General features: G+C 43.0%; 1 protein-coding gene across 1 annotated transcript; it reads left to right on the top strand.

Annotated features, from left to right (window-relative positions):
* Positions 1-193: 193 nt before the first annotated feature.
* Positions 194-27969, top strand: NRROS (negative regulator of reactive oxygen species). Its single transcript, XM_037147432.2, has 3 exons — positions 194-419; positions 21470-21587; positions 25771-27969. Exons 2-3 carry the CDS (start codon positions 21483-21485, stop codon positions 27739-27741), a joined length of 2076 nt encoding a protein of 691 aa, XP_037003327.2. The 5' UTR covers positions 194-419; positions 21470-21482; the 3' UTR covers positions 27742-27969.
* The last annotated feature ends 15 nt before the right edge of the window (positions 27970-27984 follow it).

The following is a 27984-nucleotide window of genomic DNA, read 5'->3' as shown; positions in this document are numbered from 1 at the left end:
CAGCAGAGCCCACAGGCAGGGGCCTCCCAGCTCACCACCCCTCAAAATCTCCAAGGAGAGAAAGCTGGTGAAACCTTGGCTAGCACTGCTGGGGTGGGGGTGGGGCAGAAAAACAGCTGCCCTCCTTCGTGACTAACCCAGCAGGTAGTCCTGCTGCCACCGTTTCCCCGCTGGCTGCCCTCTCCCTTCCCCCTCACCATCCACCCGCGGGGCAGTTCCTTCTGCCAAGCGATGTCTATCTCTGTGAGTGCTGAGTCGCAGAGTAGCTCGCTCTCCATGTGACTTCAGTTTCCGTCAGTTCCTTCCGCAAGTGCAAAAATAATCTGATGCTCCAGAGAGAGGAGGCAACCCAGCTCTCAAGGAGGCCGGAGCCCCGGGAGAGGATGCACCCGGAGGAGCCGCCTGGGCCTGCGGGAGCCGTGAGTATTTCCTGTGTGGTGGGCAGCCGCCACCCTTTTCGAGGTGGACAAGCTCGGGCCAGGTTGGGTGGTAGGTCAGCGTCCCTGGTCCATGTGTGGGACTGGCCAGGAGGTTGTGGCTTGCTGTATTCAAGCTCCACCGCTTTTGTACCCAGCGTAGAGGCTTCAGCTCTGGGTAGGTGGAAACAGGTCCCTCTAGGAGCACCCAGAGCGGAACGAGGTGGTGTGGTGTAGTGGAAACAAGGGCTTCAGATTTCTGGTTGGAAGGCTTGATTCCTGGCTTTGTGGGGAGGATTTCTGAGCCTCATTTTCTTCATCTGCAAAATGGGAACAATCATACTTCCTCCTGGTTTGGGTGAATGGATGCAATAAGACTACTGTGTGAGCACTCAGCATGCTTGATGCTTGGATCTTCTTTCCTGCCCTACAAATGAATTGAGAATCACCATGTTCTAGATGAAGATACTGGTACTCATTGACAGCCACACATACTTACATATGTCTTCCATGTGCAGGCCCATTCAGGGTGTTGGGGACAGAGCCGTGAAGAAGACAGGCAAAGCCCCTTCCCCACATAGTGTTCTTGGGAAATCCACTAGGGTTCTGTTACTTGGACCCACACCTGGGAAGTGTCAGAGGGAGACTAAGCCCCAGGCCTTTCTGAACCCCTGTTCAGTGCTCTTTCTCAGCCCTCACGGCCTCTCCATGTGGGCTGGATTCTGGAGGGTTCAGTATATATTCCCGTGCACGCAGGAGCTGACACAAGTAAGGAGCCACTGACTGGGCTCCATACTGCCTGCTCTCAGAATGGGCTGCCAGCTCGCTTGGTCTCTGAGAGAAGGTGACCACGTGCCTTCCAGGAGAAGTGAAAGGACCCCAGTGGAGGTTTCTTCTGTGGTGGGTACAGGCTGTTATGGGTTTGGACAGTAGAAATATTTTGTTTATAGAGTTGATCTTCTGAGCTCTCCTATGCTCCCTTCACCCAGGCTGTGCTGCACAGATTATTTCTGTGGATGTTTATGGGTTGCCGTATTTTATTGCTCTGAGACTTACTTATTTGCTTCACACACCCCACAGCTTTTTACATGTATGTCTGAGAGTTCCTAGAGGGAATTTTAGAATCATGGGCCGAGAAAAAAAATAGAGAAAGTTCAACTCCTGACTTTAAGTTTTAAAAAAACCAACAACCAAAAAACAAAAACCTGTTTCACAAAGAAGGGGCTTTTATCTAATGGGTGTTCTCATGGGAACCTCATGAACGCCCATAGACACCTGATCCCACAGAGTGTTTCAACCCGTCACCCAAGAGCAGGAGCCTCCCAAACAGACAGCGGGCTGCTGGTGTCTCTGTCCTGGGTCCCATGTTAGGGACCTAAGTCTCCAGTTTTTTGTTGTCAGGGAAGACGGACACCAGTACTGATTACAACCTGTGTTCGGGCTGCCAGTGTATATCCACGCCATGGGGTGTAAACTAGACTCCTGGAGGGACCAGATGCCCCTCACATCATACTCAGATCCACATTATAACCACATAAATTAGGGGCGGGGAGGATTTCAACCATGAATGAAAAACATTACGTTTCTCAGGACATGATGGTTGCATGCTCAGTGATACTCACTGATGTCTACACACACTAGTGACAAATATTTTTTGCCTTTGGTAAAATTTCCTTATTACAGTCATTTCCCTACTCTCCCCAGACAATTTTATCATTGAACAAATTGTCATGGCTCAATGTGTGGAAGGCTCTGGACTATGTTAAATGACCATCTCTGAACCTCAAAGAGTCAAGGGGGAAAAAAACAAAGGACATTTATACTTGTATCTTATCAAGCCTCACAAGCAACTGTAAGTCTGAGTTTAGGGTCTTTTAGTTGCCAATGACAAAAACACAATTAGCTTGGCTGCAAAAAAAAAAAAAGCAAACAAGACAAAGCCCTGGCTGGTGTGGCTCAATTGGTTGCAGTGTCATTCCATAACTGAAGGGTTGCAGGTTCAAGTCCCAGTCAGGGCACATACCTAGGTTGCAGGTTTGGTCTCTGGTCTGGGTTCATATAATCCCAGGTTCGGGTGCATACAGGAAGCAACCATTTGATGTTCCTCTCTCACATTGATGTTTTTTTCTCTCTCCCTCTCCAAAAGCAAGGAAAAAATGTCCTTGGGTGAGGATTAAAAAAAATTAAAAAGCAGATTTTTTAAATCCTCACATGAGGACATTTTTTTTCCTTGCTTTTAGAGAGAGAAGAAGAAAGAGAGAAACATCGATGTGAGAGAGAAGCATCTATTGGTTGCCTTCCGTGTGCACATGGACCAGGGATTTTCTGCACCTGGGCTAGACATATGTGCCCAGACAGGGGACTGAACTCACAAATTAGGTATGTGCCCTGATCAGGAATCACACCACAACTCTTCAGTTATGGGATGATGCTCCAACCAAGTGAACCTCTCCCACTCAGGTAGATTGTTTCAAATAACCAAAAAGTCTATGGAAAACAGCTTGAGGCATGGCTGGATCCAGGTGTTCAAACATTGCTAGGAACCCATCTATCTCCATTCCTCAGTATTGCTTTCCTCTGCGTAAGCTTCATTATCAGGCAGGCCCTAAAGTTGGTGGCCAAGATGGATGCCTGCAGCTTCAAGCTTAATTGCCACCGTATGGCATCTGAAGCAGGAAAAGAAGCCTCTTCCTCAATAGTTCTGGCAACAATCCTTGGGTTGATTCTCATGGCTTCTGTGAATCCGTTATAAACAATGACTGTGGTTGGGGAAATAGGAGACTCCAATGGGCCCAGCCTTGTTCATAGCCCTTGGATTCAGAAGTTAAGGTCAGACTCATCCAAACATGTACTTCTTAAGGGTGGGTTGCATAACAATGTAAATTTGTACTTAACATTACTGCGCCATACATTTAAAATGATTAAGATGGTACATTTTATGTTATGTCTATTTTACCACAATTAAAAATTAAAATAATAAATAAAGAAAAGAAAGGAAGGAGTGGTTTCTTCAAAGGGGAATTAAGGAATTGCTATCAGAAAGAGAAATGAATGTGGGTAGGCAAAACCAACTGATCTCCAGAGCAAATGGAGTCAGGTGCTGAGGCTAAACCACACGTGTCTTCTCATTTTAATGCATGAGTGGTTTCAGACTGAACAAGGGAATAAAGAAGGAAGTAGAAACCTGTCATGGTTCTCACCAGCAAGATGGGCAAGAAGAACAGGGCTGGTACTCATAATGGGCTAAATATGGCTACAAAGCCCTAAGGACACAGGGACCCCCTACCTCCATGCTCAACCCAGAAGTTTGCTTTGGTCAGGTGCTGTGCCATGTGCCCTAAGTAACTTTCTGTTGCTGAGGAAGAAAGAGAAGAATGGGGAGGGGGTTTCTGCTCAGGAGATGGCACTGGGGCTCTGTCTTTTCACCCTGGCTTTTCTCAAGCAGGGCCAGCACCGGGGCTGAGGCAGCCCAGCATCCACACAGACAGCATGGGCTCATCTTGGAGTACACCTATGTTCTCCGATAACCTCATGTCACTCCATTTTAGATGTCAGGCTGGACACTAGCTCCTCTTGATCCTTCCTATTGTCACTCCTCTCCTGGTGCAGCCACGATCCCTCAGGCTTCTCCTGCCTTTCCAGTGTCTCTTCTTGGTGGTCCCACCAGACGCCAAGGCTGAGCTCTTTCCCTCAGCCTGCATGGTCAGTGGCAAGAGGGTCTTTCCCTGCCTAACCCTGGGCGACCTCCTTCAGCTTCAGATATGTTAATGGCCTCCCTGTCACTGCCCAGCCTGGTACCCTGAGATCTCCTCATGGGACTCCCCACAATGGCCTTTCTCTTGTTCTAGGTTCTTGTACCCTCCCTCAGGTCCCTAAACTGATACTTCCCAGTATTCTTACCTCCATTTTAGCTAATAATCTGACTTCTTATTTTCTTCTCAACCCCCAATTTTCCTAGCCTTTCTAGCTTCTTTTGCAGAACCTCGAAAGGCCCTCATCTTTGTCATAGTTTCACTTCTTGGTGTTGACAGGTTGCTCCATCCCACAGAAGACCATGGCCCCATGAACACTCAGGGGTGCTACTCAGAATATCAAACACCATATTGTACAGGCACTGACCAATCAGAATGGACATTTTCATTAACAGCAAGGTCCTGCAGGCCCTGCTTATGGGAGTGGGAGGCTCCACCCCCAGGGCCCCACCAGGCGCCACAGCTAAGAATAAGTCTACTAAGACATGATCTGCTTGGGGAGGAAAGATGGCTGATCTCTCAAAGGAAAAGGGCCCAGAGCCTTTTCCTTAATGGGCATTTATTGGGTTCAATTTGGACAGGAGTACAGGTAAAGATCATTAATCATTGTTAGGCAGTAAGGATCAAACAATAGATAACATACAAAAAACTCTGTGGGCTTATTCTGAGTCAGGGTCTGTTAGCTAAAAGGCTATAAAACTTTGGGAAACAAACTCATTTCCTGCTTGAACTGGTATCATTTAATTGAGAGCATTCTTAACAAAGCAGGTTTCATAGGATTTTATGTATTCTTTCTTAGGCCTGATCACCCAGGGAACCCACCTGTTCCAGCACAGGGCTTCACCACCCCTGTCATTGTTTCAGGCTTAAGTCAGGCAGGGGAAGTAAGGCAGCCAAGAGATTAGGAGACTTCTTGCAGACCAAATGAGGACTCAGGCTATGTCAAAGCCAAGGGGCAAGGGTCCATCACCCCCTTTCTCCATAGCTCCCCAAATCCTTCCCATGGGCCTTCCCATGATTATGCCTGTCTTAGGTCATTCCCCCATTGGGGAATCTTACCTGTCACTGGCTAACCGATCAAGCACTAGGGGTCAGTTATGGATGAAGTAAAAGGAGCAGAAGTGGCGCTCCTGTCAGGGAGATAAATTTTGTCTCCTCAGTGGCTTATGGTCCAAAGGTTGCTCACTCAGCCTTAGCCATGGGCGGTTTACAGCTTCAGAAACCAGGCAGGGTGGTTCCCAATAACTGCTGAGTCAGGTGTTACTCCTTGGTTGCTGGGTCATGGTGGGGACCTTGGGAGTTTTAAGAGAGTGGCCAGGCAGCTAAGGAGGGTACCCATGAGGTAGCTATTTACCAATAAATATGTACCTATGCAACCCAACTGAATATTCATTCAATATACATTCCTCTCAGACAGGTGCACATTGCACATCTCCTACCTGGGGCAAAAGTCAGATTTTGTTTTAACTTCACTGTCTACAAACTACGTGACTTAAGTAATACACTTTGGCTTTTTCAAGTCTTGGGTTTTCTTATCCATATAATGGAGATAATAAGCAGGGACTAGAACATGGATACTTGTACACTAGTATTTATAGCAGCTTTACTTACTGTAACCAACAGGTAGAAACAACCCAACTGTCCATTGACAAGTGATACATAAATGAAATGTGGTATATACATATAATGGAATATTATCAGGCCGTAAAAAGGAATGAAATTCTGATATGCACAATAACATTGAGTGGCCTTGAAAACATTATGCTAAATTAAATAAACCAGGCACAAAAGGCCAGATCTTACATGATTCCTCTTATATGATTCTACTTGCATGAGGTACCTAGAACAGGCAAATGTATAGTGAAAAAAGAATAGTGGTTCCCAGGGGCTGAAGGGAGGGAAGAGTGAATGGGCAGTTGCATTTAATGGGCACAGAGTTTCAGTTTTTCACTCCAGAAAAAGTGCCGGAGATGGACAATGGCGAGCAACAATGTGAATGTACTTAATGCTCCTGGAAGGGAGTTAAAATGGTAAATTATATGCATCTTTTGCCACAATAAAAAAATGGACATAATAATGCCTACTATATAGAGCTATGTTATGCATATTAATGAGATCAAATGCCTGTAAGAAGCCTTTGCAACCTCAAGTGCTATTACTATTATTATTATTAACCAACAGTATTAAGTTATAATCCAATTGTCTTGGATTCATTCAAGGATTCCCTAAAAATCATTATTTTGAGGATAGAAGGGAATATTCTTCTATGAATTCAAATAAGTTTTAGAGAAAAAAATTAGCTTTAGAATAGTCACCTTGTCAGTACAGTTTGAGGGATCTTGAAAGGGCAAAATTGCCCCCCCTACCATCTAGAAACTACACCCTGAAATTTTGTTATTTTTTTAATTATTATCTATATAAAAACCCATTAAAGTATAGTGCATAAAAGAGGAGATCAGTAATTTACACATTAGTGTAAACTGCTTTTCTCCTTATTTTGGCTTAAAATAGTAAGATGGTGATTACCAAATCGTTTTTTATTTTTTACGAGATAGAAATATTTTCTCCAAATGAAACACCTGAGTTTGCAATCTCGATTAAGTTTAGATTAAGTTAATTAAATTGACCCAGAAGACTGAAAATGTAGAAACTTTTTTGTATGTTAAATCACTTTATGTGCATTCTGAAGTATTTAGGGTGAAGTATACTGATGACTGCAATCTGTTTTGAAATGCATCAAAAAAATAAGATGGATAGATGGTTAAAAGGATAAATGGAGCCCTGGCTGGTGTGGCTCAGTGGATTGAGTGCCAGCCCACAAACCAAAGGGTCGCTGGTTCAATTCCTGGTCAGGGCATATGCCTGGGTTGTGGTCTGGGTTCCAGTGGGGCCACGTGGCAGGCAACTACACATTGACATTTCTCTCCCTTTCTTCCTGCCTCCCCTCCCCTCTCTCTGAAAATAAATAAATAAATAAAATCTTTTTTAAAAAAAGGGATAGATGGTCCTGGCTGGTGTAGCTCAGTGGATTGAGCATGGGCCTGTGAACCGAAGGATTGTGGTTCAATTCCCAGTCAGGGCACATGCCTGGGTTGCAGGCCAGTTCCCAGCAGGGGACGCACGAGAAGCAACCATACATTGATATTTCTCTCCCTCTCTCCTTCCCTTCCCTTCTAAAGATAAATAAATAAAATCTAAAAAATAAATAAATAAAATTATTTTTAAAAAAGGATAGATGGATAGATATGTGGTAAAAACTGGTAAAAAGTTAATAGTAAAATCTACATAATGGATGCATGAGTGATCACTTCACATTCTTTCAAGTATGCTATATGTTAAAAAAATTTAAATAAAAAGGAGAAAAGTAGCTGCTCACATTCATTTTTATAAACATAAAAATCAAATAGTTAAACATCTCCCATAAGCACTGTAACTATCTGTATTGTACTGGCATGTTATGTGCATTGTAAACTACTAGGCTGTGATGATGGGTGACACATGCACTGGGTTCTGAAGGATGAGTAGAAGTTGCACAGTTGGAGAAGAATGGGAAAGAGCCTTTCCCACAGAGGGACCAGGGTGTGAAAATGCATGATTTAGTCAAGGATAGCAAGCAGCCTGGGTGATGGGGGCTTGTGGTATTGAAGTTGAGCTTTGCTAGACTCAACCACAGACTGTTTGAATTGCTACTCCGAGATGGGAGAGTCTCAATTTACCATATGTAAAATGGGGATGGTATTTACCTGTGAGGGTTTTGTGAAAACCCTATTATGTGTAAAGTATCTGTCATAGCATTTATCCCAAGGCGAGCACTCCATAGACATCAGCCCTTACAATGAAGGGTCTGAAAAGCAATCTGGGATCTTGAGTACTATTCCATTCAGCTGGTCAGTGTTCAGTAATCCATATCGTTTAATTTCTCAGTTGTACTCTTTCTCAAGAACCAAGGTTGAAGGAGTGGGTGGGGGGGATATATTTCCACTCTGGGCAACAAGCCTCGGTTATCACCTATAAGCGCTTTCTTGCCATAGTCTCCCACACCCCAAAGTTCACACCTTGCAGCTCACACAGATGGGAGAAAGTGCTGCCACGCTATTTATTTCAACACCAGCTCCTCCTTTGCACAGAGGAACTCTGCCTTTCCTTTAATTCTGATACTGCATGACTTACTGATGAAACCTACAACATTTCCTTATATTGACAAAGCTTTTTCACATACATCTCTCATTCAGTCTCAACATACCCTCTGAGGTTGGCAAGTCAGGTATTATTGTCACCAATGGCCAACACTGGGATGAAGGGACCAAAGAGAACAAACCCATGACACCAAAAACAAATGGCAAGTTTGGTTGGGTGCCTATCCACAGATATGTGGTCTCTTGTGTACAAAAGTGACACCACAGAACTACCACCAGCCATGTAAGAGCAAGGTGTTATCTCCCCAGGAAGCAGATTTGTACTTTTTTTAAGACCTGTGGCCAGATACGGCCTGTGGCCATAAATTAGAACTAATGAAATGACCTCTTTTGGTCCTAAGGGCTGACCTTGACCACAGAGGGAAGCCAGCTGACTCATTTGTAGCCCTGAGGAGACCAAGTCAAGCAGGGTGGTGCTCAAAGAGGCACTCCACACACTGGCTGCCTGGAGTCACAGTGTGGAGAGCCCAAGGGAGGGAGAGCCGTTGTGGCCTCCAGCCTCCCTCTAGGAAGACACAGAGTCTCTGCCATTCCTGTACAAGACTCTTCTCACAAGGCCGGGTGGAGCCCTGAGGTAGGAACGGCACTTGGAAACTGTTACAGTGTGTTCCCTGTGGCACCTTGTTCATATAATTTCATCTCTCTAGCCTGACTATTCTCACTTCCAAAACAGTGGTAGGTAGTCCTTTCAGAAATGCTACATAAAGGGTACATGAACCAAACCAAGGGGGGTGGAATCAAGGGAGGAAGGTGAAGTGGCTGGGGTGGAGGGAGAGAAGGGGAGAAAAGGCAGGCAACTGTACTTGAACAACAATAAAATTTTTAAAAATGGGAAAAAAAAGAAATGCTACAGTTAATCCTGAAAAGATGGTCAGTTACTAAATTTGAATGATAGTACATTTGCCAGAAAAGACATATGTGATGGAACTGTTCTTTCTCACACAAATTCCCAGGACCATATATTTAAGGAGAATTCCAACAAGTTTAGAAGACCACAACGCCTCACTAATTTGTGCAGGCTAATGGTGGGGACCAACTCCTAGAAGCAAATGTAAAGGGACCCCAATAGTATAACCAGACACTTAGCAGTGAGCTCCCATCCTGGGTGTGTTGAAGAATAAGCAGGTTGACAACCTGCTGAGGTTAAAGACATTGTAATGATAAAGAATATTGTTTGAGCATTCTTTTAAAATGTGTCTGAATACAGCAACAACCTTGCAACACAAGCATTATGATTCCCATTTTACTGGGGAGGAAATTGAGGGCAAGAAGTTGGGTGGTGTTCCCCAGGTTATTGGAATCTGTTCCATGGGTTCCTTTAGCCTGGGCTCTTTTCTCACCTTTTACTGCCTTCGTTCCAGGGGTTGGGCTAAGAACACGCAACCCCAAATCTAAATCCCTGGACCCTAAAAAAGTAAAGTAATACCCATAATAAAAATTATTTTATTTTTCCCCTCAATTTTTAAAAATTATATTGATTATACTATTACAGTTGCTCTGATTTTCCCCCCTTTGCACCCCTCCACTCCACCCAGCACCCCCTACTCCTTCAGGCAATGTCCCTACCATTGTTCATGTCCATACCTATAAGTTCTTTCGCTACTCCATTTCCTACACTGTACTTTACATCCCCATGGCTAGTCTGTAACCACCTATTTGTACTTCTTACTCCCCTCACCTCTTCACCCATTCTCCGTTTGCTGCCTCTCATCTGGCAACCTTCTGGTAACTGACTTCTTTTCTCTTGCTTTTAAGAGTCTCTATCTTTAACCCTTGACCTTTTAATTACGATGTGTCTTGGAGTGGGCTTCTTTGTAGCCATCATAACTAGGACTCTGTTCTTCCTGGACTTGCATGTCTATTTCCTTCACCAAATTAGGGGAAGTTTTCTTTCACTGTTTTTTCAGATTTCCAATTTTTTGCTCTTTCTCTTCTTCTTCTGGCACCCCTATGATGTGAATGTTGATGCACTTGAAGTTGTCCCAGAGGCTCCTTACACTATCCATGTCTTCTTAGATTCTTTTTCCTTCTTGTTATTTTGATTGGTTGATTTTTGCTTCCTTCTGTTCCAAGTCATTGATTTGATTCTTGGCTTCATCCACTCTTGTTGTTTCCCTATAAATTGTTCTTTATTTCAATTAATGTGTCTTTCATTTCTGACTGGGTCTTTTTTATGCTGCTGAGATCCTCACTAAGTTCCTTGAGCATCCTTATAACCAGTGTTTTGAACTCTGCATTTGATAGATTGCTTATCTCCATTTTGTTTAGCTCTTTTTCTGGAGTTTTGATACAGATGAGTTCTTTCATTTGGGCAATGTTTCTTTGTCTCCTCCTTTTGGCAGCCTTTCTGTGTTTGTTTCTATGTATTAAGTAGAGCTGCTATGACTTCATGTCTTGGTAGCATGGCCTCATGTAGTAGGTGTGTCTTGTAGGGTCCAGTGGCACAGCCTCCCCTATTACCCAAGCTGGATACTCGAGGTGCACCCTTTGTGTGGGCTGAGTACGCCTGCTCTTGTAGTTGAGCCTTGTTGCTGTTGGCAGGTCAATGGGAGGGATTTACACAGGCCAGTCAGTTGCAAGGATTGGCTGTGACCACTGACCACCAACCTCTGCCCTCCGTGGAGGATCAACTGTGCAGGGGCAGGATGGTGGTACTCTGACGTGGTCTGTAGCAATCCACTGGGTGTGTTGGGGCCCTGGGGTTTCCTGGTACAGGCCAAGGTAAACCCCCATCTGTGTTTTGCCAAGGGCACCCTTTCTGAGCAGCAAAGCAATCTGAGATGGCTGATACTTATGCTGGGCTTGGAGATTGGGAGAGAAGCCAAACTGTGACTCTAATCTGGCTGCTGCTAAACCCTGCTGTTGCTTATTTGATAGGATTTAGGAGCCAAGACCAGCCATTCTTATGGAAAAGCAGCTTGGTTGGTCCAGTAAATTGGGTACAGTAGAACTTCTGGGAATCTCCAAGGTGAGTCACACTGGGTTAGCCAGATTGATGGAGATTCAAATGTGGCACCAGCCTACTGGCTCTGTGCGGGGAGGGCTCAGCAGAGGGACCATGGCCTCTGCTCACCCTAATGCCAGACACTTCAGTCTCTCCCCGTATACCACTGGTGCCCTTCAAGCTGCCACCCCAGTGCTAAAGTTCAGGGGGAGTGAGTCTGAGTAGGTGAGTCCATGTGGGGGTTCCCTAAGAGGAACTGCTTAGTGCTCTAGCAGCCTCCTCCACAGACTCAATCCCCTGCTGGTTTTTGCAGCCAGAAGCTATGGGGACTTATCTTCCTGGCACTGGAATCCTGAGCTTGGAGGCCTGGTGTGGAGCTGGGACTCCTCACTCCTGAGATATACCTCCTAAATTTTTATCCACGTGGGTGTGGGGCCAGCCTGTTTGGCATTTGATATGGTTTCTTCAATTCCATAGTTGTCAGACTTCCATTCAGCTGGATTTCTGACATTTCTGAATGATGGTTGTTCTAGATTTTCATTGTAATTTTGATGTGGTTGTGCAAAGAGGTGAGCCATATCTGCCTATGTTGCCATCTTGGCTGGAAGCCTATGAAAACTTATTTTAGTCATTAGCCAATGATATTTTGTTCTTCCATTAACTCCAAACATGACTGTTATAAGCATACTCACAATAATTTCAATCTAAATACCTATAAGAAATTTTCTATTTCAGTAGATTGATTATATTACTTTAACACTTGTCTTAATACAGTAATTGAAGTGGGTTGTTAGAAAATTAGGAAATACGAAGAAACAAAAAATACAGATGTTAAAAGTAAATATCAGATGTGTTTCTCTCCATTGTTGAGATTTTGATGTGGATCCTTTAAAATATATTCTATGCATGTGCAGATATTGTATATTCTTTTAACAAACTTGGGATATACTGTACATTGTTTTGTACTTTTCTTTTTTCTTAGTAATGTTTTATTGTGAACATCTTTCCATGTCAATAAATACTGCTACCAAAAAATGCTACCAAAGCATTTTTTTTGCAGCACATTATTCCTAACATATCATTGTATCATAATGTATGTAGCCAATCTTTCCACTGTTGGATTTTAAAGTGGTTTTCACTTTTTAAATATTATTACTAATGTTGCAATGAATATTTGTGTAAAAGTACTTTTACATACATTGGTATTCCTTAGGGTAAATTTCTAGAAGCAGAACTACTGAGTCAAAAATAATCTACATTTTCAAGATCTTTGATAAATTATGCTAAATTGTCCTTCAGAAAAAGTGTGTCAATTTGCTCCCCTACTTGCAGGGTATGAGACAGTTTTGGGGAGATGAGGACTCAGAAGCCATTCTGGTGTCTATATTTTAATAACATCATTAAGAGAGAAAGCCAGGGAGCAAATAAGGAGGTCTCAATGCACACATCACAATTCTAAATGCTCTGGTGTCCCGATCTTCAGTTGGCAAGTTCTTTTTTAATGCACCCACCATTTGAACGTAGATTCTTTGCAAAATATAGGAATGTATTACTTTGACCAAAGAATAGAACTAATTCTTTACTTTTACAACTTATTTTTTCATTTTCTTGTACATGCAATTTCAAACTCATAATTAAAGCAATTTTTGGATTTAAAAGCATGCATTTTGGACAATTCTCCAAATAAGATAGAGAAATGGTCAATAAACATGTGAAAAATGCTCAACATTATTACTAATTAGGGAAATGGGAATGAAAAACCACAAAGAGATAGCAGTCCACACCCCCTAGGATGGCTATAACAAACACAACAGAAATAACAAGTGCTGATAAGGATGAGGAGAAATTGGTACATTAGTAATGTTGTAAACACCATGGCCCCTTTTTTTGAGGTGTCCAAACTTTTGGCATCTGTGGGTCACACTGGGAGAAGAAAAGTTGTATTGGGCTACACATTAAATACATTGAGGCATATGATTACAAAAAAATCTCATAATGTTTTAAGTAAATTTACGACTTTGTGTTGGGCTGCATTCATAACCATCCTGAGCCGCATGCGGGCCACAGGCTGGACATCTCTGCTTCGGTGTGAATTTTTCTAAGAACAAAGACAGTCTCTTGCATAACCGTAGTACAGTGGTCAAAATCCAGAAATTTAACATTGATATAATATTATTATTTCATCTTGTATCTATATGCAAATTTTGCCCATACCCCAGTAAGTGCCTTTAAGTAATTGAGTCATTTGGTTAAAGAGGTGCCTGCCGGTTTTTCCACTTATAAAGATATTTTCATGTGTTTAAAGTTAACAAGTAACTTGCATACATAATATACTTTAATACTATATTCGTATTTGGTCTCCCAACAAATTTTCACTCTTTAGTTTTATCATTCCTTGATGATTCTTGCCTGTAATTAAAAGGTTCTTTGAGAAATACATTCCTCGATTCAGCTTTCAGCCACTTTCTCCAGTTTTCAGATAGCATCATAAAGCTTGCAAGCACATAAAAATATTACGTTCAGTTTTGTCCTTTGTGTTTAAGCTTATTAAAGAACACAGTCCTGTTTTAGTCAGGTTCTTCTTCTTGGCAATACTTGGGCCAGCCACTGGGGGTGGTGATGGCAGTCAGTGGCTGTCCCGAGGAAACACAGAGCTTGGGAATGGACAGGCCCTGAAAAGAGCCATCCAAAACCCTGAGGCAGCCTCAGAGCCTGTTCCCTCCACCCTCTCTCCCAGCTGTGTGGTTCACGCCCTCGTCATTCCTATTACTCAGTCTTTTCTGATCTCTGCCCTCTGTTAACTGTTTCATTATTTTCTATTCATAGGTCTTGTTACCTACCTCATAGCTCTATTCCTCAAGACAACATCCCTTAAAAATTCAACTCCACTTCTCTCTCTGTGTCTCCTAGCTCCAATATTCACTGCTAATTACCTAATTCTCTTCCTTGTTTCTATGCACTGGGATCATTCATAGGGAGCTGGCTGCAGCTCAGAACTGACCTCCCCAGGTCAAGTGCTTCCCCAAGATTCTGTCAGGTAGGTGGAGGTGTCAGTGAGGTCATGTGCTTCTCCTGAGGGCTAGCTCTGCAGAGGGACTGAGTGTTGTGGGCAGAGCAGTTGACCTGGACAGTGCCAGTTGGTACATCAACCATATTTCTTGAACCACAATCAGGACACGTGGTCTGACACTTCTCTGCTCTTTCCAGGTATGAGAAGCTGTCTCGAAACTCTAATTCAAATGCCAAAATGTTTAAATTTCCCAGGCATTTTAAAGGTTTATGTGTATATGCATTTTTAATTTAAAGTTTACCGAGAACCTTTCTTAAAAGACTATTTGAAAATTTATATTCCTGAAAATTTGGGGACAAAAAGCTAGTACAATTTCTTCTCTCCCTTTAGGAACTCAAACTGTTATCCCTTTTTACTCATTCTTTTTATCTTAAAAAGCTTCACATTACAGAGATGTTAAAAGAAAGTACAACACTAAGTTTGCCAGCTGGTAATATTTTGCTTTAATTTTTTTCTCTCCTCATTTGAAAGTAGATTACATAAATTGTAGAAATTATGAAGTTTCAACCCCAAAATACTCAGCATACATTTCCTAAGAATAAGGGCCCTTTCCTATATAACCTAAACATTATTATCATGTCTAAGAAAACTAGTAATAACCTGATAATACCAACCATACAGAATACCATCTGAAAACACATTATTTAGTACACATGTAAATTTCCCCAGTTGTATCAAGTTCTTCTTTTAGAGATTTTTAAAAACCCCAAATCCACTTGAGGTACATACATTGGACCTGATAATTATGATTCTTAGTCACCTATGATCAGACACACACACACACACACCATTTCTGTTTTCTCTGGTTTTTAGGTTTCAGGGCAAACATTTTTAGCTCGAGTACTACCAACGTGGAGTTCTGTGGCACCTAAGGCATCACACCTGGAGGCTCAGGATGCAGATGGTCTTGCCACGGGTAATGCTAAGTTTGAACATTTGGTGAAAGTTGAGATCACCCTAATTTTTTGTTGCTAAGAGTCCATGAGACCGAAGCTGCTTGCCTGAGGCTTTCAAATACTTCCTGGTAGCAGGAATTGTTTTTGACGTGCTCATGGTCTGAGGCTTCTGTTCTTTGTTACCTATTGTCTGTGGTCTGTGACTACCTGCCCGTCCCTTTCTCCCAGTATCCCAGGTAGGATTTGCTCTTCTGCTTTTAAACAAAGGCAGATGCCCTTTCCATGGAGCCCTCTATCTAGCACCTGTGTCTTTCGTGTTCTGGAGCCACCAGCACACATTTCCACATGCAATTTGTGCGTACTCTGCTTCTAGAGATTCCTTTCCCAGATCAGTTTATAAATATTTGTTTCTAACATCAGATGCCTCTGGGAGTTGCCCACTTTCGGCAAAGACCTCTTTCTTTAAAGCTTTTTCAGCCTCTTTGAGGAGAAAATTCTTAATTACATGCTAATATATGTATTGTATAACGCTCTTAACACTAACAGAGCCTTTAGCAAAAAGTTTGCAGTCCAGCTCTGGTGGCAGCTGCTGTGGTAGGAATAGCTGGGAAAGGAAAGGGTTGGTGAAGAGGTGAGAGGAAGGATGCCCCTGAATATAGAAATCCATCATTCTTTTCCAAAGATGAATCCCAAAACCCTAACAAGACTAAACCAAAACTTGGATCAGAGTTACTCCTCAGCATTCCCAAACTTTGAGTATGAGGAGATGTTTTTATGGATGAAAATACCTGGTAGCTGTGTTTTACTCAGTATTATATCATGAGAGAAAACAACTTGAAATGAATAATCCTTTATCAAAAAGAAGTTATATTTTATTTGTATAGGTAAATCTACATACATTTAAAAAATGGTATACGTACAGGTTTACGTGTCAGAGGGCCTGACAAAAAAGGAATGCTACTGCACTCCTGAACTATTTCGATGGAAATTTCAGTACTTCAGGAAGCAGAGACCAGTCAAAAGTTTTCACTTACCCTTTCCTCCCTGCCCATTGCAAAGCAAGTATCACCCACATGCCCCTTGCACTGGAGCCACTCCTACGCTGGCATGTGGCCATCTTCTCCCATCCAAGCATCCTGAGCCCAGAACTGATGTGGATGTGAGATGGGAATAGAAGCACTGCCCTGGGTTACAGCCAAGCCACAAGAGCAGGATCAGGAAGCCCTTTCCAGAAGAAGCCAATAGTCCCATCCCTCTCGTTGTTTTACACAGACCATGGGCCATTGATCAGTCTTCTTATAACTTACTTGGGTCAATGAAGCAGGAGTTTCTCCCTATTATTTTGTGAAAATATAAAAAGCAAACAAACAAAATAAGTAAAAAGTGAACAAGCATAATTTTTTACAGAGAGGAATTTTTCAGCCGTTATTCATTCTTCTTCCTCATGTTAGTGTTCTCAGTTCAGAATAGAGTCTTGATTCATACTGTTTTTATGAAATGAATCTGTTTTCAACACTTAGTTGTTATGACCAGATTAAGAGAGAAAAGCCAGACAAAAAGCCATATTGTCTTTCTACAGAAAAAAAAGAATACTCTTTATAGATAAGGGATGGATATAGGGTTGAGACTCAGATTTCCATGATAACCAATTAGAATGCATAGTCTAAAAATTAATGAGATGCCATTGACGTTCTGAAATCTTAATATTTTGAGAACTTCTTAGAAAAGAACCAGCAAGGACATTTTGTGATGACTGGACACAAACAGAATAGTTAGAAGACAAAGAAAAATATAAATGAAACACTAAGAGGACTTCATTTAGACATGAGGTAGGATTTATAATGTTAAAATCTCCAAGTCAAATGTGTTACAGACACAATACAGAATCTTGTCTCCTGCCAGCCCCTGGGTCAATGATGCCTTGTCTTTCAAGTCTTTAGAAGTGCACAGTCTCTGGTGTTAGTCATAATCATGACAACAATGACTGGATAAAAGGTATGTGGAGAGAAGCTTTATAGAAATCATTAAATATGTGAAAGAACATAGGATTTATAGGCTGTATAACAAAGAGAATGGGACTCTTTACTGCCTCTGCTCTTGGAAGGAAATCTTCGACTTCATTATCTGGTTTAAAAAGAACAGATATGTTAGTATCTGGCACAGTCTGGCAGTCTGTGAGTGCCATCTGCTTCTCATGTCAGGATTTCAAGTCTTATATGGAGTATTTTCCCAATAGTAACCCAGACTAGAAGGACATGTAGTTCCTATTCAATTCCTAGGAACTGAACATGAGTTGATTTGTAGTTCCTTCGCGTTGGCTCCATGGCTTCCCCAGTGGTTCATAGCCCATGAAATAAGAACCATAGATCTAAGTTCTTTTAATTAGAATAAGGAGAGGTTCCAGGTTTCCTCATTTGAATTTTTAATGTCAAACTGCCCTGCATGTCCTTCACCATAATTGTTTTCCCTTTCTCTGCCAAAAATGTATCTAAGATGAGAAACATTTGGCTTAAAAAATAGAAGTGTATTTTTCAGAAGATGTCAGAGAAAGAGGAGTAAAATGAGACAGTTACTATTTGCACACCCAAGCTTAGACACTCTCGTACAGCTAGAGATACCTCTTGAGTGGTTGTCACCCACCTGAGGCTGAGTGTGGGCGGAGAGAAGCCATCCTGTGCACACAGGAGAGACTTCAGGAAATTCCCTGGTGAGATTTGGCATCCAGACTCAGTGGCGGGGCTCTGAGGAAGCCTGCTACAGCTCCGGGAGGTGTTTCTCAACCTAAATTGTTATTATATTGAGTCTTTTATTTCTTCTTAGGGTCATTACATACCTTTTTTGTTTAAATATTTATTTATTTATTTTTATTTAAAAATATTTATTTATTTAATAGAAAGGGGAAGGGAGGGAGAAACAGTGGGAGAGAAATATCAGTGTGAGAGAGAAACATGCATTGGTTGCCTCTTGCACATGCCCTGATGGGGGACGAACCTGTAACCCAAGCCTGTGACCTGACCTGACCTGACCAGGAATCAAACTAAGCAACCTTTCAGTTCACGGGCCAAAGCTCAACCAGCTGAGACACACCAGCCAGGACCCTTTTTTGTTTAGTACTATTTCAATCCCATTTTCATTTCTAACACTGTATTAGTGAGAATCCAACCAGGAAATAGAAAGAGACAGATTATTTATTAATTTATAATTAATTAATTAGTTATAATTAATTAATTATAAATATTTTAAAAAACTGAGGGAATTTAATGCAGGAAATTAGCTATACATGATGGAAGAGGCTGAGGTACCAACCAGACAACAGACAGTCCATCCCAGAGAACAGTAACTTCAGGAAGCTGTGACCTCCCCTACACAGAAAGATGATAAAGGGAGGAGGGTGTTACCAGAGCCTAGGAGTCACCAGAAGAAGCTCAAGGATGTCTCTGTCCAAGGCAGAGAGAGAGGGAGAGAAATACCCTGGATTCTCTCCTTCTTTCTGCCTTCTAACCTCCCGGGTTGCCTCCCATTGATCAAGCCAGCTGGAGGCCAACTGACACCTAGAGCTTGGACAGAGAGCCTTCAGAAGTTAGCTTCATGCAAACCAGAGCAGGGTAGGGTGAGAATAACCATGGATTTCAGGACAAACAGCTCTCAAAGAGCATAGTCCTCTGTTCCCAGGATTAGTCTTGTTCTGGAATTTATTAATGTCAAATTTTAAATTCAACTTTTTTCATATTTTCACATATTTAGTTGATATAATGATATATTCCTTATTTTTCCTTCTTTGTGTAGGTGCTAAATTATGTTGGCACTTTTACATAGGAATAACAATGCACACAGCCAGCTCATGGTGTTTTGAACTCATAAATAATAATTATGTTATCAACTACCTTCGTAGTTAACTAAACACTTTCACATATGCTATTGTATTTGATTCTCATTAAAACTCTGAATAGTTGTTATTATCCTCATTTCATAGAAGGATTAACTGAGTTTCAGAGACTTTATGTGACTTACTCAAGGACAAATAACAAATACTGTAACCAGAATTCAAATCCTGGTCTGTCTGGTTCTAAATTCCATGACCTTCCCACGCTATCTCATGACCGAAGGAGTTGCCCAGAGGGTATAGGAAGAATTTTTCTGGGCTGTTTGACTACGTTTAAGAGAAAGGAGAAAATATGTTTTAAATTTTCAAAAATTGTCTTGTTGACCCAGAAATTTAAATTACACTTTGGGCATAAGTGACACTGGCCTACCTATCATCCCAGTCCAACATTCTCCCTGAAGACGTTGCACTCTCTCTCTGGACACACCTAGAGTCAGTATTACAATATATGGGGCTGGCTGTTCTTGGAGGGTCAGTGCCATCCCAAGTCTGACGGAGTTGGTGAAGGAGGAGAGGAGGGAACAGGTCCATGGTTCCCGTCTCCTTGCCTCTCCTCAGTAAAATACAAAACAACCCCTGACATTTGAATGTCAGATAAACAATGATTTTTTAAATATAAGTATGTCCCAAATATTGCATGGGACATACTTATACTAAAATGTGATTTCTTGTTTATCTGACACTCAACTGGAATCTTGGAATTTTTCTCAGTCCTACAAGCTTATCTCAAGGTGGGCGGTGATCCCAAGGTTTCAGGTGTGTGTGTGTGTGTGTGTGTGTGTGTGTGTGTGTGTGTTGGGAGGATGCTGAGAACAGGGCCCATATGGCTCTGCTTTGCCATCTGTGCCCCGCACATACCATGAGGTGCTAATTCCTACACAGGTGCAAAAGCAGAAGGAGGGTCTGGGAAGAAGATTCCTAGTATTGGGCAAGTATAGATGAATCTGAATGGGAGGTTCCCTCTGTGGTAAGGAGAGCTGACCTGACTTGGGGAAAAGGTTGAAGTTGATTTACCTGGTTTCACTTAGCTTTTCTGTTCATCTGTTTTCCCTGGTGAGTATTCAAATATGACCAGGAAGTTAAAATTAGCCCTAGAGATTGTGTAAACTTATTCAAAGAAAGGGGAAAAGGAAGGGGCCCTAGATAGCTGAGATGTGTCAGGCGGAAGGGTCCATGGGAGAGGGAGGAGGTTCATGTTAGTGCCGGTGCTGCTGGCCAAAGAGAAGACCGGAGAGCAGACCCTGTGGCTTTTCTCAGGAAGACATCAAGAAGAGGATGGGCAGTCGGAACACTGGGGCCAGGCACCTGCCTCAGATTCTGAGGAATGCAGAGCTGGGAGGGGATTCCACTGGGCTATAAACTCTCCCACAGAGTAGTCAATTCAACAGCACCTGCAGTGAGAGAAATTAGTCTGGTTTCTTATTGTGGAGCCCCAGGAGGGTGACCACTGGCTGTTTCTAGCCTTACCACTAAGTTGATCTTGAACCTTGAATAAGCCATTTATTATCTCTTTGTGTGTTCACCTGTAAAAATGTGATGGTAGAGGATATATTACATTTCCACTATGGTTCCTCTTAGTTCTAAAATTCTGTTGGTTTATGTAGAATCTTAAGCCTTCTCATGACTTCTATTCCACATGCACTGGCCAGGTAAGGGGACTGGTAACCACGCTTCAACAATAATCCTTATTATACTAAAGACTGATTTTTTTTCATTTTCCCCTTAGTTGCTCCCTTATCCAGGTAAAATATCAAAATTCTGTTTTCAAAGGACTATACTCAAATGAGTTAACCAATGAGATTTTCTCTTTTTAAATAGTCTCATGTCAGCAAAACAATTAGTAGCTAGCTCAATGGGACCAGAGGAAACAATATTTCTACACTGTTCTCCACTCATTCATTCAAAACACACTTATTGAGCTCAGGTGGTACATCAGGTGCATTTGAGCTTTAGGAAGAAAACTTCAACAGAACTAAAAGACACGGAAACTATAGGTGACCTGAGACCTGGTTCCTCAAATCCTTTGCTTCTCACTTTTGCTGCCAGACTCTGGCAGTTTTGGTGTTCAGCCACCTGTTCATCAGATGGTACAGGCAAAATGAGAATGGGTTCTTATTGACAGTTGCAGTGAAAAGTTAAAAGTATTGGCTAACTTGAGTTATGTAAAGAGTCTGGGCTTCCACCTGCCTGTAGCTGTGGCCTTCCAAGACCAGACATAACTGGGAACTGGCTCTTTCTACTGAGAGTGCAAAGCATCCCTCTAGGACATCCGTCCTTCTCTTACTTGCCTTTTCCTTGCCTTGTGTCCACAGTGCTGCACTTGAGATGGAGTTGCTGCCCCTTTGGCTCTGCCTTGGTTTTTACTTGACAGTGGAATGGAGATACCGCAGTGGAATGGCCATAGCTACTTCGCAAAGGGGCTGCAAGTTGGTGAGTTTTCCGGGAACTCTGAGTTGTCTGTTGCTCCTGTCCTGACAAGATCTGGTCTGTTTGGAAAGCTGATGGATTGTCAATCAAGGAGGACAGGGAATGAATGAATGAATCTGAATCACTCTGTACCTACCTTAGCATGGTGCCATGCTCTTTAACCTGTGCAACCTGCTCTTTAACCAAAGGTTTAAGATAATACCTAAGAAAGGCTCTGCCCCACCTTTTTTATATCCTCGGAAGATATGAGGCCCTAGAGATAGGCCTAGACTAGCCACCTGAAACAAAAGCACCTTCTTAAAAATCTGGATGACTGAGCTCCACTAATGCTAACAGAATCTGATAGTGGTGAGTCAAATTAAAGTTGGAGATGCCCTGCGTCAGAGTTTGAGATTGAGTCAAGAGCAAATACTTAAAAAAGCTGTACTGAATGCCCTGGCCAGGTAGCTCATTGGTTAGAGCATCCTGCCAATACGTCAAGGTCGTGTGTTCAATCCCCAGTCAGGGCACATTCAAGAAGCAACCAACAACTGCATAAATAAGTGAAGCAACAAATCAATGCGTCTCTCTCCCTCCCTTCATTTTCCTCTCTAAAAAAAATCAGTAAATAAAGATAAAAATTTAAAACTGTACTGAAGAGCATGCTGCCCATGTGTACTGCACAGTAACATCCTTGATGGTGCTTAGGCTGAAGACAATCCAGGAAGGAGATACCTGAGCTTCAGGACTTTCTGCAGGATTTGATATGTGGAAACAGATTGGCTCATAACAACTGAGCACATTCTAGAAATTTTCTGCTTTGCCTGTAACTCACTGATATAAAAAATTCGCCTAAGAAACAAACATTTAATAAACGTTCCTTGAGCCCTATTATATCCCAGGTACTGGGAAGACAAATTGGATGTCAGGGTAAATATTTTAAAATGCGTTCTTAAGGCTGATGAATCTGAAATCCCAGCTGGTATACTAGCTGGTGACATTTGGCCATTCTGGGTCTCAGTTTCCTCATTTGTAAAATATGGAAGTAATGATAGTACCAACCAACGATGACATAACACTGGGCTGTTACTATGATTAAATGAGTTAATGTATGTAAAGCACTCAGGACAGTGCCTTGAATGTAGTAAGTGCTGTGGGTTTTATCTATTATTATTGTTGTTGCTGCTATTGTTAGTCTCTGCTATACAGATTTCCATCGTTCCCTTACAGGCACAGTGAAAGGTTAACTTTGCAGTAGCTAATTCAGGAGTTACCAGGCACAGGAAGAGGGCACGAAGCAGGAATGCTTTGGTCTTTCAAGATTCAGGCTAAACTCCCTGCCTGACCCTCTTTTAGCCTGGTGAGCAGGAGTAGGGACTTCGCTGCCAATGAATGCAAAGAGTGGATTTCCTGTGGCTTTTCTGAATTGAGAGCTGAGGGTTTGATAGTCCAGGTGCCCTCCGTTGCCCCTCCTTGCCTTAACCATGTGACATTATCATGAAATGGATATTATGAGTTTTTCTTGGGCTCTGATGGCCCCATGGTCCTTTTGCAGCACTTCGGTGGGGCCAGAGAAAATTGCATGAGTGTGACCCCCAGGACTGCTGCAGCTGTGGTGAAGCAGGGTCTCATCCTTTTCAGAAAGCCCCTACACACAACATTCTCCAGAGTCTCCGTGTAGGGGAGACAGAGACTTACTCAAATAAAGAAACACATCTTGTTTCTGCATGGGGAGATTTAATTTTGTAAACAGGTCTGCTCTTCCCCTAGGGAATCCATGATTGTAATGCAGCCCCAGTCAAAATTCCAAAGACTTTTAGGGGGAAGGGGAGGTATGGAAGGAACTTGACAAATTCATCTGGAAATGAGACACAACACAAAACTCAGCAGATTAATTGACTAGTTCATGCCTATCATTATAGTTAACATTTATTAAGCACTTATGTGCCAAGTTCTGTTAAGTCTTTTACATAAATAATCACAATGAATCCTCATTACAAAAAAAAACCCTATGAAAAAATTACAAGTATAATTTCCATTTTACAGGTGGAGTACTGAAGACCCCAACTGGTTAGGTAACCAGACCAAGGTCACCAATATGTTAAAAAGCAAAATCAACATAGACTAACCCTAGAACTCTTGCTCTTAACCACTGTTTTATTCATGTAATGTTTAAACGGTTGCTAAACAAAATGTAATCAAATTTATTTTTATTGCCAAGGCAATATATCTATCATGTATTACTGGGGTGGGGTGGGAGAGTAGGTTACTGAATAATTTTTAGAGTGCAGTCTCATTTAAAAAAATTTTTTTAAGAAAAGGTAGATATCTTTAGGAAAGTCCAGAAGCAAATGTAACAAAAGGTTAGTGGTGTTTCTTTGAGGGAGAGGCTGAGATTACAAAGGAGTTTAATTTTCTGTATTTTATACACTTTAAATTATTAGATGATTTTATTTTATTTTTTTATTTTTAAATATTTTATTTATTTATTTTTAGAGAGGGAGAAAGAGAAGGAGAGAAACATCATGTGTGGTTGCCTCTCACGTGGCCCCCACTGGGGACCTGGCCTACAACCCAGGCATGTGCCCTGACTGGGAATCGAACTGGCGACCCTTTAATCCACTGAGCTACACCAGCCAGGACCAGAAGATTTTATTTTAATAATCAGAAAAAGAACTTGGGACTCTGAAGGGTTAATTCCTTGTCCAGGGTCCAAAACTAATACACATCAGAGCCAAGACTCGGTCTTGAGTCTGTCATCTCTCCACACCTGGGATTCTTCCTCTCTGTCAGGGTTTGTCTCCCCTTTTCCATTACTGCATTTGCCCACTGGAATTGTGCCCACAGTTTTAGGCAATCACAGGCCTTGTCTTTCTAGCCAATCTGTGTAAAGGAAGGCCATTGCTCTTCTATTTGTCACTTAGAACTTTTTTCTGGACACCTAATTAACACCCTGTAGCTGATTGTTTTTGCCAATTTTGTAAGCCATTTGGCTGAGTTTATCCTTGAGTGACTTCTGCAATGAGACCAGGGTCATCCCATTCCTCCTGCCTCCTTAGGCAGCACAATTGTGGTAGAACAACTTCCAGGAAAAGCAATGAATTGGGCATTAAGAGCTGTGGGTCCAGTCTTAGCTCTGCCATCAACTCTCCACTTCTCTCCAGACCCCACTCTGTGCAACTCAAGACGATGATGAGCTCTGAAGTCCTGTTGAACTGTAACATATGTCGATCCAGAATATAGAGGAATATCCCAGACAAAATTTCTTTGGGTGAAACGAAGATGCCACAGCACTGCCAGTTGTCAGGCAGTGTCCCTGTTAGACACACTGGTGTTATGGTAAAAATGTTTACAACGCAATAGGGACCAATTGCATCAATGATGCCCACTGCGTGTGAAGTACTTTGCAGCCTCTTGTCTAATCTCACTACAAGCCTCTGAAGTGGGTACTATCTTTACCTCCATTTTTCAGAGGAAATAACACACTTATGCTAAATTATTTGCCCAAGGTCACATGGAAACAAGTAGCATAGGTAGGATTCAAACCCACACAGAGACTTGGCCCTTAACTCTTCTCCAAGCTGAGCCCAAACGACAAGCACAGCTGTCAGTGCTCAGGATCTAATAAACAAGGTGTTCAGATCTTCTCTTAAATGCTGTGTGTTTTATTTGCTTATTTATTGCTTTTGTTTTTAAATCCTCGCTCCAGGACATGTTTTTATTGAGTTTTAGAGAGAGAGAGGAAGGGAGAGAAAGGGAAAAAAAGAGAAAGAGAGAAAGAATCATTGGTGTAAGAGAGAGAAACATTTGATCTGTTGCCCTGCCACCCCCCCCCCCCCCCAAGCCCCAACTGCGGATCAAGCCTGCAGCCTCAGTATGTGCCCTGACTGGGCATCAAACCCACAACCTTTTTGTGTATGAGAAGATGCTCCAACCAGCTGAGCCACCAGCCAGGGCCACGCTGTATGTTTTAAACAAGGCCTGGAACTTAGCTCCTAGCTGACTAAGTTTTATTGTGAAGGTAAAGAAGAAAGAAAAGTTCCATTTTTTTCTTATAGTTTCTGATTCTTTTTTTTAAAAAAACTTATGATCTCTAGAGCCATTCCCAAAAGTTGCAGGAACAGTCTGATGAATGAACTAAGCTTTTATACCCAGACTTCTGCCTCAGAGGCCTCCTCCCTGCTGACCACTGTGTTTTTAAACCTAGGTGGATGGAGTCGCTGACTGTCAAGGGCAGAACCTTGCTTCAGTGCCCAGCAATCTCCCTCCCCACTTGCAGACGCTCATCCTGGATGCCAATCCTCTCAAGACCCTGGGGAATCATTCCCTCCAGCTCTACCCTCTCCTGGAGAGCCTCAGTCTGCACAGCTGCCACCTGGAGCACATTGGTTGCGACGCCTTCCTAGGGCAGGCCCGCCTGCGCAGCCTGGCACTGCCTGACAATTCCCTCTCGGAGAGCTACCGGGAGACAGCAGCTGCCTTTCACAACCTGCAGGCATTGAGGAGGTTGGACTTGTCGGGAAACTCCCTGACGGAAGACATGGCAGCCCTCATGCTCCAGAACCTGTCTTCGCTGGAGTCTGTGTCCCTGGCAAGGAACACCATTATGAGGCTTGATGACTCTACCTTTAAAGGCCTGGGGCACCTCAAGGAGCTGGATTTGCAGAGGAACTACATCTTTGAGATTGAGGGTGGAGCCTTCAAAGACTTGAATCAGCTGAGACACCTCAACCTGGCCTATAACAACCTCCCTTGCATTGTGGACTTCAGCCTCACGCAGCTGCAGTCCCTCAATGTCAGCTATAATGCCCTGGAATGGTTCCTGGCATCAGTGGAAGAGGGTGCTTTTGAGCTGGAGACGCTGGACCTCTCTCACAATCAGCTGCTGTTTTTCCCACTCCTGCCCCAATCCAGCAAGCTGCACACCCTCCTGCTGCAGGACAACAACATGGGCTTCTACAGAGACCTGTACAACACCTCGTCACCACAGGAGATGGTGGCCCAATTCCTCCTTGTGGATGGCAATGTGACCAACATCACCACAATTAACCTTTGGGAAGAGTTTGCTTCCAGTGATCTTGCAGATCTTCGCTTCCTAGATATGAGCCAGAACCAGTTCCAATACCTGCCTGATGGCTTCCTAAAGAAAATGCCTTCCCTCTCCCACCTGAACCTCAACCAGAATTGCCTGATGACGCTCCACATCCAGGAGCATGAGCCCCCAGGAACACTCATGGAGCTGGATCTGAGCCAGAACCAGCTGTCAGAGCTGCACTTGACTCCAGGGCTCCCCGGCTGCCTGAGGAGTCTCCGGTCATTCAACCTGAGCTCCAACCAGCTTCTGCAGGTCCCTGCTGGACTTTTTGCTGATGCCAATAACATCACTACAGTTGACATGAGCCACAACCAGATCTCACTTTGTCCCCAGCCAGCTGGGTTAGACCCTGTGGGCCCCCCCAGCTGTGTGGATTTCAGGAATATGGCATCTTTGAGGAGCCTCTCTCTGAAGGGCTGTGCGCTGGGAGCATTACAAGACTGCTCATTCCAGGGGACTCAACTCACCCACTTAGACTTGTCTGGAAACTGGGGGATTCTCAATGGGAGCATTGCCCCTCTCCAAAATATTGCTCCCACGTTACGGGTCCTATCTCTCAGGAATGTGGGGCTCGGTTCCAGCTTCACAGAGTTGGACTTCTCTGGGTTTAGGAATCTGAGGGACTTGGATCTGTCAGGAAATTCCTTGACCCATTTCCCAAGGTTCAGGGGCAGCCTGGCCCTACGGACCCTGGATCTCCGCAGGAACTCTCTCAGAGCCCTTCCCCAGAGGGCTGTGACTGCACAGCTCATGACGAGTCTGCGGACCATCTACCTCAGTCAGAATCCTTATGACTGCTGCAGGGTGGAGGGCTGGGAGGCCCTGCAGCATCTGCACACCATCGCAGACTTGGCCACGATCACTTGCAACCTCTCCTCCAAGGTCATTCGCCTGACGGACCTGCCCAGAGGTGTGCCTCAGGACTGTAAGTGGGAAAGGGTGGACATGGGGCTGCTGTACCTTGTGCTCATTCTTCCCAGCTGCCTCACCCTGCTGGTGGCCTGCACTGTCATCTTCCTCACTTTTAAGAAGCCTCTGCTTCAGGTGATCAAGAGCCGCTGCCACTGGCCTTCCATATACTGACCCGGCTACGATTCAAGGTTAGAAATTCGGCCTGTGCATGAAAGATACTTTCTCTGCCAGATTTCAAGATCTGATGCAGAAGACAAGGCTGACAAATTGAGCTTTAAATTAAAGTATAAAATGTTTCCATTCCTTAGAACCATCATCATGATTCATCCTTATCATCCTGGTAAAATATTTATTAACTGACACTCTACAAAAATAAAAAACATGTCTCAGAAAAAAATTTTGAAGTCAAACCTA

Source organism: Artibeus jamaicensis, unplaced genomic scaffold (assembly GCF_021234435.1).
Source record: "Artibeus jamaicensis isolate MK-2021 breed Jamaican fruit bat unplaced genomic scaffold, CSHL_Jam_final contig_793, whole genome shotgun sequence".
Taxonomy (NCBI): Eukaryota; Metazoa; Chordata; class Mammalia; order Chiroptera; family Phyllostomidae; genus Artibeus; species Artibeus jamaicensis.
This window is presented reverse-complemented; position numbering and strand designations above follow the sequence as displayed.

Bases quoted from the DNA above. Each gene is read 5' to 3' on its own strand.
- NRROS (XM_037147432.2), top strand. From the start codon at position 21,483: ATGGAGTTGCTGCCCCTTTGGCTCTGCCTTGGTTTTTACTTGACAGTG. The intron at 21,588-25,770 runs GTGAGTTTTCCG...TTTTAAACCTAG, and splicing joins CGCAAAGGGGCTGCAAGTTG to GTGGATGGAGTCGCTGACTG.